This window comes from Nyctibius grandis, chromosome 3 (assembly GCF_013368605.1).
Source record: "Nyctibius grandis isolate bNycGra1 chromosome 3, bNycGra1.pri, whole genome shotgun sequence".
NCBI lineage: Eukaryota > Metazoa > Chordata > Aves > Nyctibiiformes > Nyctibiidae > Nyctibius > Nyctibius grandis.
Genome location: NC_090660.1, coordinates 97,029,169 through 97,044,523, shown reverse-complemented (window position 1 = coordinate 97,044,523; position 15,355 = coordinate 97,029,169). Strand labels below are relative to the sequence as shown.

At 38.7% G+C, this 15,355-nt stretch overlaps 1 protein-coding gene across 1 annotated transcript in view; it reads right to left on the bottom strand.

The window, feature by feature from the left end:
- The window catches only part of RGS22 (regulator of G protein signaling 22), a 64,622-nt gene that overhangs the window by 41,279 nt on the left and 7,988 nt on the right, over positions 1–15,355 (bottom strand). Inside the window, exons 4-7 of the mRNA XM_068396912.1 lie at positions 9,445–9,666; positions 4,786–4,871; positions 2,796–2,961; positions 2,316–2,487 (exon numbers count right to left, since the gene is read on the bottom strand). Of these exons, the coding sequence (XP_068253013.1) occupies positions 2,316–2,487; positions 2,796–2,961; positions 4,786–4,871; positions 9,445–9,666 (646 nt within the window). The remainder of the gene's footprint in view (positions 1–2,315; positions 2,488–2,795; positions 2,962–4,785; positions 4,872–9,444; positions 9,667–15,355) is intronic.

The window sequence follows — 15,355 nt, the reverse complement described above, 5'->3', positions numbered from 1 at the left end:
CATACATAGAAGGATGACAAAACAAATTATTATGTCAAGGGCTCTGGAAATATTTAACAATCCTCCAGCCCAGTCTGCCACCCAGAAGTGTCTCCTTGCCATTTAGAGATGTTTCATAACTAACAAGTTCAGAACAGTGACCAGCCCTGGTTTTTTTGGTCTATGCTTGGCAAATCGAGTACTTCTGGAGCGTGTTAGCAAAGATGACCTTGACTATACCTATTGCTTAGCTGGGTTAATGCTGTACAAGTAAGTCTTGTACAGTATTACCGAGCAGAGTAACTACAGATATTGTGAATAGCAGCAGAATCTAAGTGCAAGTAAAAAAAAAAAACAAAGTCATAATTCAGTTGTGGCTCTACAATATCTTTGTATCAATCCAGTGTTTAAACTACAGAATAAACTCAATCTTCCGTATTTCCCTAAAGCTAAGATGTAGGCTTTCATACTCTATGGTATCACTAAGGCAAAACATTGTCAGTGAGGAGACTGCTACAACCTGGAAGCACATGCAGTACATCAGACAGTGACAGAAAAAGGGCTAAATCTCTCAGATCCACTAAATTCACATTTGTAATGTTATCAGCCTGTGTAATCCTCTATGGTGGCCTAGTCGATAAATGGCAATGGCAGTTAGACATTCCTCCCATCTTCCTCCGAAAATAAGCCACGTCTAACCAGTGCTGGCCACTGTCACAGACACTTGGATTAGGAACATGGCATAGAGATTCCTTGCTCTGCACTTACTTAATTTCATGTGTAAGTACATATGGCACAATATGTCGACATTAATATAAAAGTGTGATTTAAAATAACTTTTCTTATTTCTAAACTATTTCAAATGTTTTCACTTGACAAAGAAAAATTATAGATTTCACAGTCCTGTGAAATTGAAACATGAAGAATGATTTCAGAAGACCTGAGGGAATTAGGGAGAGAGATACACAGCTCTTGAGTAATCAAAAGCCAAGTGGCTCAGGGTTTTGGTCAAGACATTAATTGATAATGCTGATCCAACTGAAGCAGTGAGCAAGGAATTCAAACTGGATTGTCCAAGCAAATACCTTCAGCTATTGAACTCTTTCTAATTGCAGGCTGACTCTGAGAAACTTAGGTGACGCCCTTTATTGCTTCCAGTGCCCGACCCCTACACCAGGTGAATACTGTGCCTTAAAAAAGTTTTCTGACTGAAAGAATGTTGGATTTCCTATGAAATAAGCATAGAGAAGAGTAATAGCACATGTAAAATGAAGGTCTATGTTATAAAATAAAGTTTTCAGTGAGAAGATGTAAAATATTCATTGAGGCAAAATGCTGTTGACTGCAGGACAACTGGAGCAAAAGAAGAAACAGAGAGGCTTTCCATAGGGCCAGCCCACTGCAATACAGAGCGGTGTTACATTACTTTACAATGCTCTGCAAGAATGGTGCACTTGTGACCTCTCTGCTCAAAGCACTGCAAAAATTAGTGGTAGAGGCATGAGCTGCAAACAAATGCAACTTGAATAACTTCATTAATAATCCATGAATCAGCAATATGTTTCCTGGGGTGTTCCTCGTGGGTTTGGGGAAGAAGACAGACTTCTGGAGTTACCATGTCTTCCAATTTTCCATTCAGCCATTGGACTCCGAGGTCCCAGCAGTACAAGTCTCAAAGTGGAATGGCTGCTTTTTCCTTTGGAAATGGGGGAGAGAGAACTCCTAACATATGAGCTGGAACATATGAACATTCATTCTCTGTTCATCTTGCTACTGCCTACAGAGCAGAAGCAACACAATACAATCTGTTATGTCCATATGGGCATCTGTATGTTCTCTCCCAGTACATTTAAAATCTGCTGAAGAATTTCAGTTAAATTTGACAGATAGATGGGAGTGCCACAAATTATTACATTCTATAAGATTCATAAAAATTGGCAGCCAAAATGCCTTTAAGTGCCCAATATAAATACCCTAAGAAGATGGCTGCAACACAAATCATACATTATCAAATACCCGAAGAATCCAGACAAGAAAGTCTTTTGAAACATATCGAATGAAAAAAGAAGCCTCTCAGCTGAAACTTACAGACATCTATGAGACAGAAATATGTAAGAAAAGAATCTTCTATTATCACAAAATTACTGGGCTACTAGCTCAATTTTTAATTTAATGTTGTGGCTATGGAAAGGAACAAATCGTCGTCTGAAGCCTAAGGTACCATGGGATACTCAGAAGGTAATAAATGGAGTTAGCAGCAATTCCTTGAAATGCCTTTTCTTTCCACCTAACCAGACTTGTGTTATAAATACTATGGCTGAACCCCTGTTACTTACCCAGAAGGCTATCTTTGTCGCTTGATGAATCGTCTCTTTCATCCTGACCAGGCAAACACTGAATATCTTGAATTTGACTAGAAGCTACAGGATGCATAAATGAATCTGTAGCTTTCATGGATTCAATTCGTTTTGCTAATGTAAACGAATCCTTTGTCTGAGAAACCGTAGCCTAGGAAAAGAAATGCCATAGAATAATTCAAATTTCTCTATTTATTGCAGTGTTTCTGAGAGCAGAGGGCTTACTCTCTGTAGTCATTTTGTGCAGTTCGTGTGTATAGATTTCTATAACAATAGTTCCCAGTTCTGTTTAAGCTGTGTAACAACCCATCAACCTTCTTTTATAGTACAAAGAGCTTTGAAAAGAAGGGATGTTCAGAGAATCAGTTGTCCAATTAGGTTGTGACCTCGGTTACAATAATTTAACCCAATGCATTCAATCTAGCTTGATGTTACACCCACTGAACGTGTTTATTTTACCTGGCCAAGCGATATGTAGAACTTCTTCATAGTCCATGAAGTGTCATCCTCCTCAGGAGAGGGAGAACTTGGATCTCTCTTCTTTATCCAGGGATAATAGTCACTATCTATAATGAAATTAATGCCAGTCGTGCTCCATTCTACCTGTGATATCAATTTAGCTAGCCTGAAATTAAAGGTTGAGGCAAGAAAATAGTTAATTTTAGCTTATAGTCAGAGAAACAGCTGATTTTTCCCAAGAATAGGCAATAAAAACCATAATCATAAATTGCTACAAGGAGCTTCATGATCTGCTTTATTATTTCACTCCTCACCTGCTATCACATAAATAAATGCCGGTACTGACATTCCATAGTCCACCAGCTTTACAGTTGGTGGCCTGCTTTGCATTAGCAAGCTTTACCAGTAAAATTGATTTCTGCCAGGATGATTTTGCATGTATCTATGCAGTCCCAAGCCCTACCAAGAAGCGCTTGAACATTTTGATTGCTAAAATGGAACTATTCTCCCAGACTGCAGAAGCCCTGTGTCACTACCAGACACTACATTTCCTGATCCTAATAACAAGCAATGCCACAGCAGTGATCATACTAATTGAACTTTCAGATGATAACAAGGCAGCTGGCACTACCATGTTCAGCTGGCTGTGTATGAGGACTTCATAGTACTGAACAGCACTCCACTGCTACCTTGTGTTAGTGTGAACCTCATGATGTTCAGAAAAACGCAATCTTAGAACCACATGGCAATAATGAGGATGCTCTGGGCTCAAGAACTGTGGCAGAACTTACTCAGTTAAGTTAGAAAGCAGTCCAAAACCAACCAAGGTGCATGTGAAGGGAAGAAGTAGCCTATGCCTGAGTCTATGACCATGAGCTGAATGCCCAGTTTTGTTTGTCCCCACTATTTGAGGGCAAATAGGATTTCATTCTAGAGTTGGGGTGTCTTCATCTTTAAACATAGGTTTCCCTTTTAGCATCTCAGCTTCTCTTAATTCTGATTCAGGAAAGCAACTTAAAACACTGATATCAATGGAAATTAGGCACATGCTTAAAGTTACTTCTATGTAATTCTCTTAGATAACTCTGCTTGATCAAGCAAATATTTTGCTACAGTATAAGACCAATTTCTTAGTGTTTCATGAGGCCCAGATACCTGTAAAGCAGGCTGCTATTAAAGGTAAAATGGAGCATTCTTCCATGATTTGCTTATTCTTTGCACAGTTTTCACCTTGAATTTAAGTGCAGTCTTCAAGATACTGAGAGTTAAAAGTATTTTGAAAATTTTCATATAAAAGTGTATACCCCAATAACTAGTCTGTCATTACAATCAGCAAACATGAGTTTTGTGAACAATACTGCCAGGCTGCCTCTCCTTTTAGGACCCCTAAAACACACTGCAATTTTCAGCATCTAGACACAGCCTTAAAGGATGTAGAAGCAGATCCTTGCAAAAAGCACACTAAACCTCCTGAACATCTGCTGAAAGGACATCTGGAAAAATATAGCAAGCGTACAACTGTAAATCATCTGACTACACCACGGCATCCCACAAAGAACCATGCAAAAGGAAGTCTGACAGTGGGCCCAAAGATACAAAACTAATAATTGAAAGAAAAAGGACTGGCTGGTTTTTTCCAAATACATTTCGTGGATTCATATTTTCCACTTACATGGCCTCCATATTATTTAGAGAGAGATGCTTTGCTACCATGATATCTCAGTGGAACAGAGATTCAGAAAATGGCAAACCCCACTCTTTCTTTCTCTGTAATGGTGTAAAATTGTATGTAATTCATGGCCAAGGAAAATTACAGAATGACGAGTGAAAAAAAGTCACGGATTTTACTTTATCCAAGTTACTCAAATGCTAAAATTAAACAGGACAAGAGATGGGAGAAAAAATATTAAGGGTACCGTCAAGATGAACCAGTCAGAAGAGGAAAATGTACTAATTTAAAACTGAGAGACAGCATAAAAAATTGCAATACCTGTATTCAAAGTAACAGTCGCTTTCTAGAAATGCTGGAAGTCTTTCTTTCTTAATCCACTGAACTGCTTGTTCTCGATCAAGACGCTGTTAAAAAAGAAATGCCAAAGATTTGTAGTATTCTTGACTTTCTTGTTTTGTTTGCCATGTAACTGATTCTCTCCATCCCTTTCTACAGAAGCATTGTCTCAGGAAGACAAATGGACAGACCTTTGTTATCCAGTTGAGCCTTAATTGTGCTGGGACAATTGAGTTAATTTACTTTCCTATTAACATCTAATAAGGTCTAAATCTGATTTCACCTATAAGAGTGCAACTTTTTTAATAAATGATGAGTGTTTTTTCTTCAGAAATAATGTGTGTATGAATCATGCTTTTACTGTACAATTCCAAATGCAAATTAGATGCTCATAATTTTTTTGCAATAAGAAACTGCTATTTTTTCTGACTTTATCACATTTAATAAATAACCAATATTACAAGCTTGAGAAGTGGGCCTGTTTGAACCTCATGAGGTTCAACAAGGCCAAGTTCAAGGTCCTGTACCTGGGTCAGGGCAACCTCCGGTATCGTTACAAGCTGGGGGATGAAGGGATTGAGAGCAGCCCTGCAGAGGACTTGGGGGTGTGAAAAGCTGGACATGAGACAGCAATGTGCGCTCTCAACAGAGAAGGCCAGCCATATCCTGGGCTGCATCAAAAGAAGCGTGGTCAGCAGGTTGAGGGAGGTGATTCTGCCCCTCTACTCTGCTCTGGTGAGACCCCATCTGCAGTGCTACGTCCAGCTCTGGAGTCCTCAGCACAGAAAAGACATGGACCTGTTGGAGCGGATCCAGAGGAGGGCTACAAAAATGATCAGGGGGCTGGAACACCTCTGCTATGAGGAAAGGCTGAGAGAGCTGGGGTTGTTCAGCCTGGAGAAGAAAAAGCTCCAGGAACACCTTACTGCAGCCTTTCAATACTTAAAGGGGGTGTATAACAAAGATGGGGACAGACTCTTTAGCAGGGCCTGTTGCGATAGGACAAGGGGTAAGTACTAAACTAAAAGAAGGTAGATTTAAACTAAATAAAAGGAAGAAATTTTTTACAAAAGGATGATGAAACACTGGAACAGGTTGCCCAGAGAGGTGGCAGCTGCCCCATCCCGGGAGACATTCACGGTCAGGTTGGATGGGGCTCTGAGCAACCAAGTCTGGTTGAAAACATCCCTGCTCACTGCAGGAGGGTTGGACTAGACAACCTTTAAAGGTCTCTTCCAACACAAACTGTTCTATGATTGTATGATTCTACATTTTTCCCTCCAGAATTTATAGAATAAGGAACCCTTAAATTAAATTATACTCCCAGAATGACAGCGTTGTGGATACTAAAAACAAAATCAAACAAATAAACAGTCAGTAAGTTATCACCTTTCCCACTTTTATGTTGGAGCATTCCATAACTACATTGCACATAGTAACTCTTGTAGTGGAAACCTAAGTGTATCATGAATCCGGCCCATAACAGATTTCTGCTTAGGCAGTCTAAGCCTCAGTGCCTCGTCAAAGCATAAAGGGAGGTGCCTCCGAAGAGTGGGTTTTGGGGTGGAAGGGAGGTGTTCAGCAGCGAGCTACACAGAGACAGCTAACCAAAACACTATGCCTAGGGTCTTGCACAGAGAGCAAGCTCTCTGACTGTGGGCCACAGTGATCCATAGCTGTTTCCCTTAGAAATGACACACAGCACACTTTTAAATATTTTTTTAAGAGCATACATTTTCCACTCTTAGGGGATGACCTGTTTTATTTATCAGAGGTGCATTTTTCCTTTTAGAGAAGGTGAGACTGATGATTTGGAAGAATGCAGTAACTCCACTTGTCCATAAAAACAGGTGACGTTTGGACAAGGATGGATGCTACTTGCTGTATCAAATAATCAGTTCATGTAGATTACATTTTAAATTTTCTTTCCATGAGCTAATATTCCATTAGGGACAAGGGTTATTTCTGCCTCATATATATCTGTAAGGGATTAAAAAATTCTGAATTACTCAGAAAGTGGGTGGTTTCATTTAGTGAGAAGAAAATATTTCAAAATATGGAAAGCTTATGTTGGCAGTGGCTCATACAATGTAATTTGTTGGAGATGAAGACTAATTACTCCCAACCACACAGTGTATGCCTCCTTTTGGTAACTGACAAGCTTTTTTGAAATACAGAAGGTCGTCTCTTTATTTTGGCATTTAATATTTATGTATTTACTGACTCACAGCCCAGTTTTTTATCTGAGTGATTCATAACATGTTCACATCTGTACATGGCTGGTACGCAAAATTATATACACTATCAGAAGGAAAGAACCTCTACTCTCTCCCCTTCCCCAGAGAAAGATGCTACATTTAATCTGACGGGTTTTGTTACCTTGGTTAGCTTCCTTACCCAGTCGGCCTTAGGCCTTGCTGGGACCCAGTCCAGCAAAGCTTTTAGCACGTGTTTAAATTCAAGCATGTGTTTAACTTCCCTTGATTAAAGTTAAACACATACTTAAGTGCTTTGCTGAACTGGGGTTTCTCTGAAGTAAGATGTGTGGGATGCCAGCCAGTTTCTTTCCGCAGTTGTGATCAATTCTACCCAACTCTGCAGGTTTTTTTTCTTAATATATTTTATGCCAAGTTGATTTTGACTATTGATAAGAAGATACTTCCATATCAATAATCTGCAAGTGTGTATGCACACATGCAGAGAACTTTTGCTTAGATTTAAGTTTGTAACAGTTTGAGAGGGAGGTAAAATACAGAGAAAAATACCACTGGATGTATTTCTTAGGCAAGATGTGCTTAAATTCAGGCTGTAGCCTGAAAGGCCTACTAGGATTCTCTGATCATAGCCCATTTTCATTAGTAATGTGCCAGTGATGGCCACTCAAGGTGACTTTTTGTAGCAATGTAACATTCAAAGCAACTGTCAATCTCTTCAGTCAGTGTGAAGAAAGCAGTCAAAACAAAGGAGGCAGCATCACCCAGTGCCTGAAAGATCAAATCTGATTTGATTTGAACTCAACTACTTGATGCAGTTGTTCTGGGGTGACTTCTTCTGGTTCAGTCATAGTGTGGTACAGTGAGTGAAGCTGACTCCTTTTGCCTTGTGTAGTTGCAGTAACAATTTTTGGCATGCTGTTTTGTAGGTCACTTTGAGATGCCAAGTTGAACTGGATGAGACATCTATGTTACCTGTCTAGTAAAGCAGGAGTCAAAAATAAGAAGAAACGTCACCCTTTCTCACAGAAAGGAGAATAAAGTGTACTGAGGGATATTGTTCCTCAAAGGGCCATAATGCTTCCCATCTATGGAAAATTGCCCTGAGAAAGTAATGTGTTCTTAAATAATACAGGAGCCCTGTTGCTCCAAACTACATGAAAGATGTAAGTAATAAAGAAGACAAGGTGATGGCTTTGAATTTTTCAAGGCCATCCACAATCGCAGTGATGTCGGTCAATGTTAGCCACACTTGCACAAGCACATGACATTTCCTCAGTTGAATCCTGAGAGCAAATAAAAAATCAAGAATAGCTCTCTGTTATTGTGCTCTCAAGCAAAGTATTTGTGAAAATAATTATTTAACGTGGTAGAGATGTCTGTGAGCCTTGTCCTATTATAGCATTTATCCATTTAGATGCAGATAATTGCAATCTCACATTACTATCATTTTGTTAAACATCATTGCCTTTTGACCTCTCTCAACACTGTTTTCTTTTCTGAAAATCATTAAGCTTATACTGGGCAAAACAGCAGCCTGTTACAACTCCCTGCTTTTCTCTCAGCTTTCCAGTTATGACATAATTTAGAGCAGCTGCTTCTAAAAATGTAGCAAGACCTTAGACTGGCCTTGAATGAAATGAACTGAAGTCAAATCAGTCACATCAATGCAAAGTAAGCAAGAAAGGAACAAACCAAGTATCCCAATGAAATTTTTTTTCTCCTCCAAAGCTGTTGTTAAAAGGTAAACTCCCATAGCTAATTATACTGTCTTGTAGTCTCTCAGGTGTGTATGGTGCTTCAATTCCCCATTTTAACCTGCCTAATTTGGTGCTGAAAGTAAACAGGTAAGAATATCAAAATTGATAGTGTCTGAGCAAGTCTGAAACAAGAATTTTTTTCTACAATCCAACCTATCTTTCCATTACTTTAGCTTTCTAGTTGCCAAAGATTATTTTCTCTGGCCATTTCAATTAATGCTAACAATGTAAATCCTTTGGGAATTAATGGAAGAGAGATTTATGTGTTGCCAGACCACAGATGAGCTCATAGACACACAAGGAAATTAATTAATAAGGAAAGACTGAGATGCATTAGTTTCAGTCAATTTGCACATTCCAGGGATCACTAGTAAAGTAACTGTTGTCATAATATTTTTTCTTTTAATATTAAAAAGTATTCAGACCACACAACTGAATCCTGCCCTACAGAATCTTCAAAATTCTGTGCTACAGGATGTACATGCGTAATTCCATTCACTTGTCTGGTAGACACATGTGCGTTGCAGGACATAATTTGGCCCATCATTATGTTTTCCTAACATAAATTAACATTTTTCCCAAGCTACCAAGCCAAACACAACAATAACTACTGCCAGTATCTCTACAGTAAGATCTAAATATAAACTCAGGGGCTATAAGATGCTTACCATAGTGTTGTAATTTGGATCAATATTGAAGGCTGGAGAAGCGCTGCACATTTTGGAGAGATGCCCATCATTCTTTGCTTTCCGTAGAACATCATAATTGGGGTTTGGAGGTTTCTGATCATGTAGAATTTTTTTCAGCTGGCTTTCCAGGCATCGTGGGGCATCATTAACTACTTCAAAAACCCCAAAGTCAGAGTTAAACTTAACTGGCAGGGCAAAAGTCTACAAAAGAAGTTTGGAAAGTTTATAACACTGTAATAAGGGAACTCTTTTATTTAAGGAAGTTACTTTTTATAGTATAGAAGCATCCTACAGAATGCAAACTGCTATTATGAGTCTTCTTTCTCTTGCCTGCTGTAGTTTCTGTTCAGGGTCCAGAGCAGTATTTTTTCTGCATTCTTGTTCTTTAGTCTCTTTACTGTATAGCTTTCCAATGCATTCCTACTTTTTGACTCAGCTATGTTTAATTGTCAAGAATTTAGCTCATTTTAGATCACAGACCATTCTTTTTCACATGCAAATAATATATCCAGTACACAGATGTCTAGAATATACCATTCACAGTGACTTTAGTAACTGTTCTGCAGGGGACTACTTACTTACCTATAGGACCAGATCTCCAGTGTTATTCTCCCATTTATTACCACAAACAATCAAGGCTTGAGAAGATTAGCAATAAAGCTGACCTTTTCAATGTGAGATGCATTTGAGAAGGATGAATCTGAAGGTTTCCATATGTAGGAAAGGCTTTTCACCATATTGTTACTTGTAGCAATATGTTTTATTATACATCACTAGTTCAGTCAGATACTGTATAATACATGAGGTAGACTAAACTTCAACTTCAGCTGTGTAACTTTTGTCAACTCCAAAAAACCCATTGCATATGTACACATTAAAACAGAGCCATCTTTCATCTTTTGAGCTCTGGTATTAGGTATTTCCCTGCCTAAAAGACCAACATACTTCTATCTTTCAAATTCTCTTACTTGAAATGAAGTGGGAAAATATGGATGGATTTTACAGAAGTAATGGGGGAATATCCAAGGCAGTTATGAATATGCATTTGTATACAACCAGAGCATACAAGCATCTCCACAGCGAGATGGAGGACAGGAAAGCATACTGTATTTAAGAACTGAATAAAATCTTGGCCACATCCAGACCCAGTGCCAAAACTCTTTTTGGCTTCATTCCAGACAGGATCCCACCTGATGTTTGTACAGTTGTCGTTCCCCTGCACTTAATAAGATTATTTTATTTTTTCAAGCACTGTATTTTTCATTTCCTTGAACTTTTTCATATATCACATATATACACACACATAGACATAATTCATATACATATTACATATGTTGAATACATACTATATATAATATAGAAATATATTATAGACCAATTTTATTCTTTTTCACACCTGTATAAGTCCAAAGTAACCATGTCAGTGTCAGCTATTTTGTTGCTTCTGTTTGAAGCCCTCTTTTTGATCAATGTCTTGTAAAGCAATGCCCAGGATTGAACCGTATGGCTGCAACATGTGGTTGCAACATTCCCTACTTATCCCATAATGTCTCACTGCAGAGGCTCAGCCTGGCAAAGCACATAGCATGTGAGAGCTTTAAGTGTGTGACTAGTGCCTATGACATCAGACTGTCACTGCTCAGAGCCATGCATTGAATTGCATTAGTCTGTTCAGTTACCTAACTTCAGTTGAAATCATGGCTTGGTTTTTGTTCTCTGACACCTTGTGCCTCTTTTGGCATTAATTTTCTCCAGGATACTTTGCAGGTTTTATTGCTTTTTCTCCAGATGTACTGAACAGCATTTTAAAGAGGCTTTTATGTGTAGCAGATTTCTCTATACTTCATTCAGACCCCCTCCCAATTTGCTATGTGTACATTTGATTTACTATCAAACCTAATTTGGGCTGCTACCAGCTTTTAAGTGACTAACTGTGCAGCCTTAATAACCTCCAAACGTATTCTTCCTTATTTATTTTTTCATGTTTTTAAAAAAGAAACAGAAGAAAGTACACTAAGAAACAAGGTGCTTCAGTCTCTCGGGATTTGAAATGTTCTTGCTTCTGGGAAAAAAGCAAAGTGCAAATTCCATAACATAGGACTACATGACTAGACATGACCAGATTATTTTAGTTTCATGTTATTCAACTTGAAAACTAAGCAAAGACGACATTAGTTTATCACACACATCTACTTTTACTTAATCCTTTGTATCTTACTCTAGATCTAGGTGTTTCAATGCACATTCTAATTAACTGAACAGAAAACATACAGCAGCTTTGATGTAGTGAAAAGATGCTAGTGACAATTTTTAAAATGTAAGGTGTATTGCTATTTTGGGAGTCTGACTGCAAATCATTTATAAGACAAATATACTAATGGAACAAAAGAATGTACACTCATGGGATAAGAAGATTAAGACTTCATACTCTACATACTTGACTGAAAAAGGTGGTTCTAGTCCAGACTTTTGGGTTTTGGACCAAGGTGTAGTTACCTAACCCCAGGAACATCAAAAGGCATGCATACTTCTTGTATCAGTCAGAGAGTAGTCAGTAGATCCCCTTTACTTGACACTAGTAAGACTACATCTGGAATACTGCATCCAGTTTTAGGTCCCTAGTACAAGAAGGATATTCATAAATTTGAGTAAGTCAAGCAAACAACCGCTGAGATGCTCAAAGGCTGGAGAACTTGCCCTGTGAGGAGAGGCTGAGGGAACAGGACTTGTTTAGCCTGAGGAAGAGACAGCTCTAGGAGGGCCTAACAGCAGTCTTAGAGTAATTACAAGGAGGTTACTGAGAAGATAGAGCCAGGCCTTTCATGGAGATGCCTGGTGGGAGGACAAGAGATCATGGTCATACACTGATATTGTAGAGTTTTCAACTGTATATAAGAAAAAAGGTAATTGTGGGATGATTAGCATTGGAACAGACTGTTCAGAGTGACAATGGAATCAGTTCAAGATTTACAGGACCAGCTGGAGAAAGTGCTGAACAACCTGGTGTCAGTGCTAATGCATTGACCCTGCTTTGGGCAGGAGACTGGACTACAGACCTGCCCAAAGCCCCTTCCAGCATGAGTGATCTATGATTCTGTACAAATCCCAAATTCTACCAGATAGAGCATCTCATCAAAGTATTGTATAAAAGCATTTTAGAACAGTTTAAGCCTTTCTGGGGAATCTTATCTCGCTTACTTAAGAATACTAGAATGATAAATCAGAATCTTTTTATAACCATAATAAAAGAAGAAGTAAGTCCCAACCATCTTAACTCATCCCTGCCACAAAAATAGAAGTGATAACGTTATGACAAAAATCAAATGGGAACACAAAAAATATTAACTTGATTTCTAGCAGGAAACATTTTCCCAGTTAAAGTACAGGACAGAGAGGATCAGTTAATCCGTTTCCCTCTCAGTATGTGAAAAACTTTGGAGCAAAACACACTATCTAACCATTCCCACACATTAGAAGCCCAAAAAAAAAACCTGCTCAATACCCTGTAGAGAACTTAAAACCATTCCCACAGAAACCAAGTGCCATAAAATCCTACAATGTTTCACAGGACGATAATGAGAGAGGTTTATGGCACCACCAATATTCTTGGTCATTGCAATAACAAGGAATCTCTTCAGCAAAGATGCCTATGTTAAGGAGTAGATGATAGCCTACACTATAAAGGAAGGGAAAAAATTATCTGTGCCAATCTAATATACTAAGAAATATCTTTCTTACCCCACATTTGGCAAGTGCTTTGGCTTTTTACAGACAAGCAAAATACAACAATGAAAGACTAAGAGTATCAATGCGTTCTTCCCTACATTCTCTCTCTAATTTAGGCCAATTTTTGATCCTTTGAAGACAGAGAGAGAAAACTCCAGAGCCAAATCATACCTCAAGATGTTAAGAAAAAATAAATCAGGTTTGGAAGGAGCCTTGAAGCTTGGGATTCGTACATTAGCAACTTAGCACAATAAATAGGATCAACAATGAGTTGAGAATACCAACAAATAAGGATTCTACAGACTTTGCAAACTGTTTCACTCACAGGCAATTCTCCCCTTGAACCCACTATGACCAATGTAACTCAGTGTAGTCATCTCAGCTTCAGAAAAAAATCTCCACGCAAACAAAAAAAACTGTTTTCAGACCGTGGTGCAGCCATACTATTAAATAAATAAACAGTTGCACTTACATTTTTTACAGCAAATAAATTTCTTAGCTGTCAAATGCACATTGAATATGGTTTCAGCTGAAGAATAAATAGAATACATAATTCTGAAACCTAAAGTTATACTCTTAACTGAAGGGAAGGCAAATTTCTCTCACTCCTCCCAAAACAGAAACCAAAACAGCATCCATCACCATGTTGCCAGGATATCAGACATATAAATCTCACTGTTCTCTGCCTTAACAGTTTTCAGATATACTTAACTTCAGATACACTTAACAAATGTGTAAATATGCTCACCACATCCCACCCTGAGTAATGTAGTTTGATCCCAAGAGAAACAGAATGACCACTGCTTGGACGCCTCTTAGGTTAAGGCCCTGAAAGGGTGGGAATGAATAGAGACCTCATCCAGGAGCTTTGCCAAAATTTCCTTAGGACGAGTGTGTGTGTCATAAATAAATGTCAGTAAGAGTCCAGACCAGAGGAGAATTTGAGCAGCTCTACGAAGCGCCTGGAAAATTCACACTGCACATGGTCAATGGCAAATTTCCCATTGACTTTGACGAGTCCAGGATTTCCCTTCCATTGATGAGTAAGACACAAGTCACAAACACATACCACAATCTAATTAAGAGAGAAGAGCATTTTGAGTAAACCTGCTATCAATAAGAAAAAAGTCAGGAGAGCTTCTTTTGCTTCCTTGAATGTCAAAGATAACAAACAAGCTTTAGTCCTGGATAAGACTCAACATAACATGCACATAAGGCATTACTGATGTAAAAGCCTGTTTAAGGGAGGTGGTATTGGAACCTGCAGCCTCCCTCCACACGTATGGAAAAGACAAGAGGAAACTAATGAGCATAAACTGATGCCTTGAATTGATGTATTGAATTATTTACAACAATCTTCAAAACAGAGAAGGGCCTGAACTGTGCAGCAGACTGGATTACTTTTTGCTTTCTGCCCTTCCCATCATCTGCTACTCATAGATCAGGCCAGTTTTTACTCTTGACAGCACCAGGTTTTCAGGACCATTCTGTTTTCAGAAAGACCAGTTGGCCCAAACTTTGTTACTTGTGCTTTAATTGTTTTCAGAATCATCACCTATGTCAAACCCTGGATCCCAGAATACTCAGCAGTCAATTTAAGTTAAAACTGTTAGCTGCATACTGGCCCATATCCATCTTCCTGGACCAGTTAGCATATTTTTTTTAATCACACCACAATAGTTCCTACTAGCATGAAAATTATATCAAGCAATCTATCTACAATATGCTGCCTCTTCTTTCTGTGTGGCACTATTAATACATCTCTGTGCTCCTGAGCAAGGAGAAGAGAATGTGTTTAATGTGATAAAAGGGATGAAGTAATGGCTTCATTCTCTTTTTAATCTTTTTATGAGCAGAGAGCTTTTATAGTGACAACTTCCAAAAGAAGCAGTATTCAAATCTGAAGTTGATAAAACTGTGGTCACTTGGTATCTTTCTGCTGCAAGGGAAACCCACAGCCAGGGCCTTGCTACCAAGAGTGCCATCTCCTGAATATGCTTCAACTGAGGTGCAGTTAGCTCTTTTGCCTCTAGTGCAACTCTTTGAGGTTGCAAAGAGGATGAGCGTGTCTTCATCAGGATCACTGGTAACTGGAAAATGAGGGGTAAGGCCCCAGCATGGAGCTGGGGTGGAACACGAAGCACACGGGTTGTAGAGTGCAGGA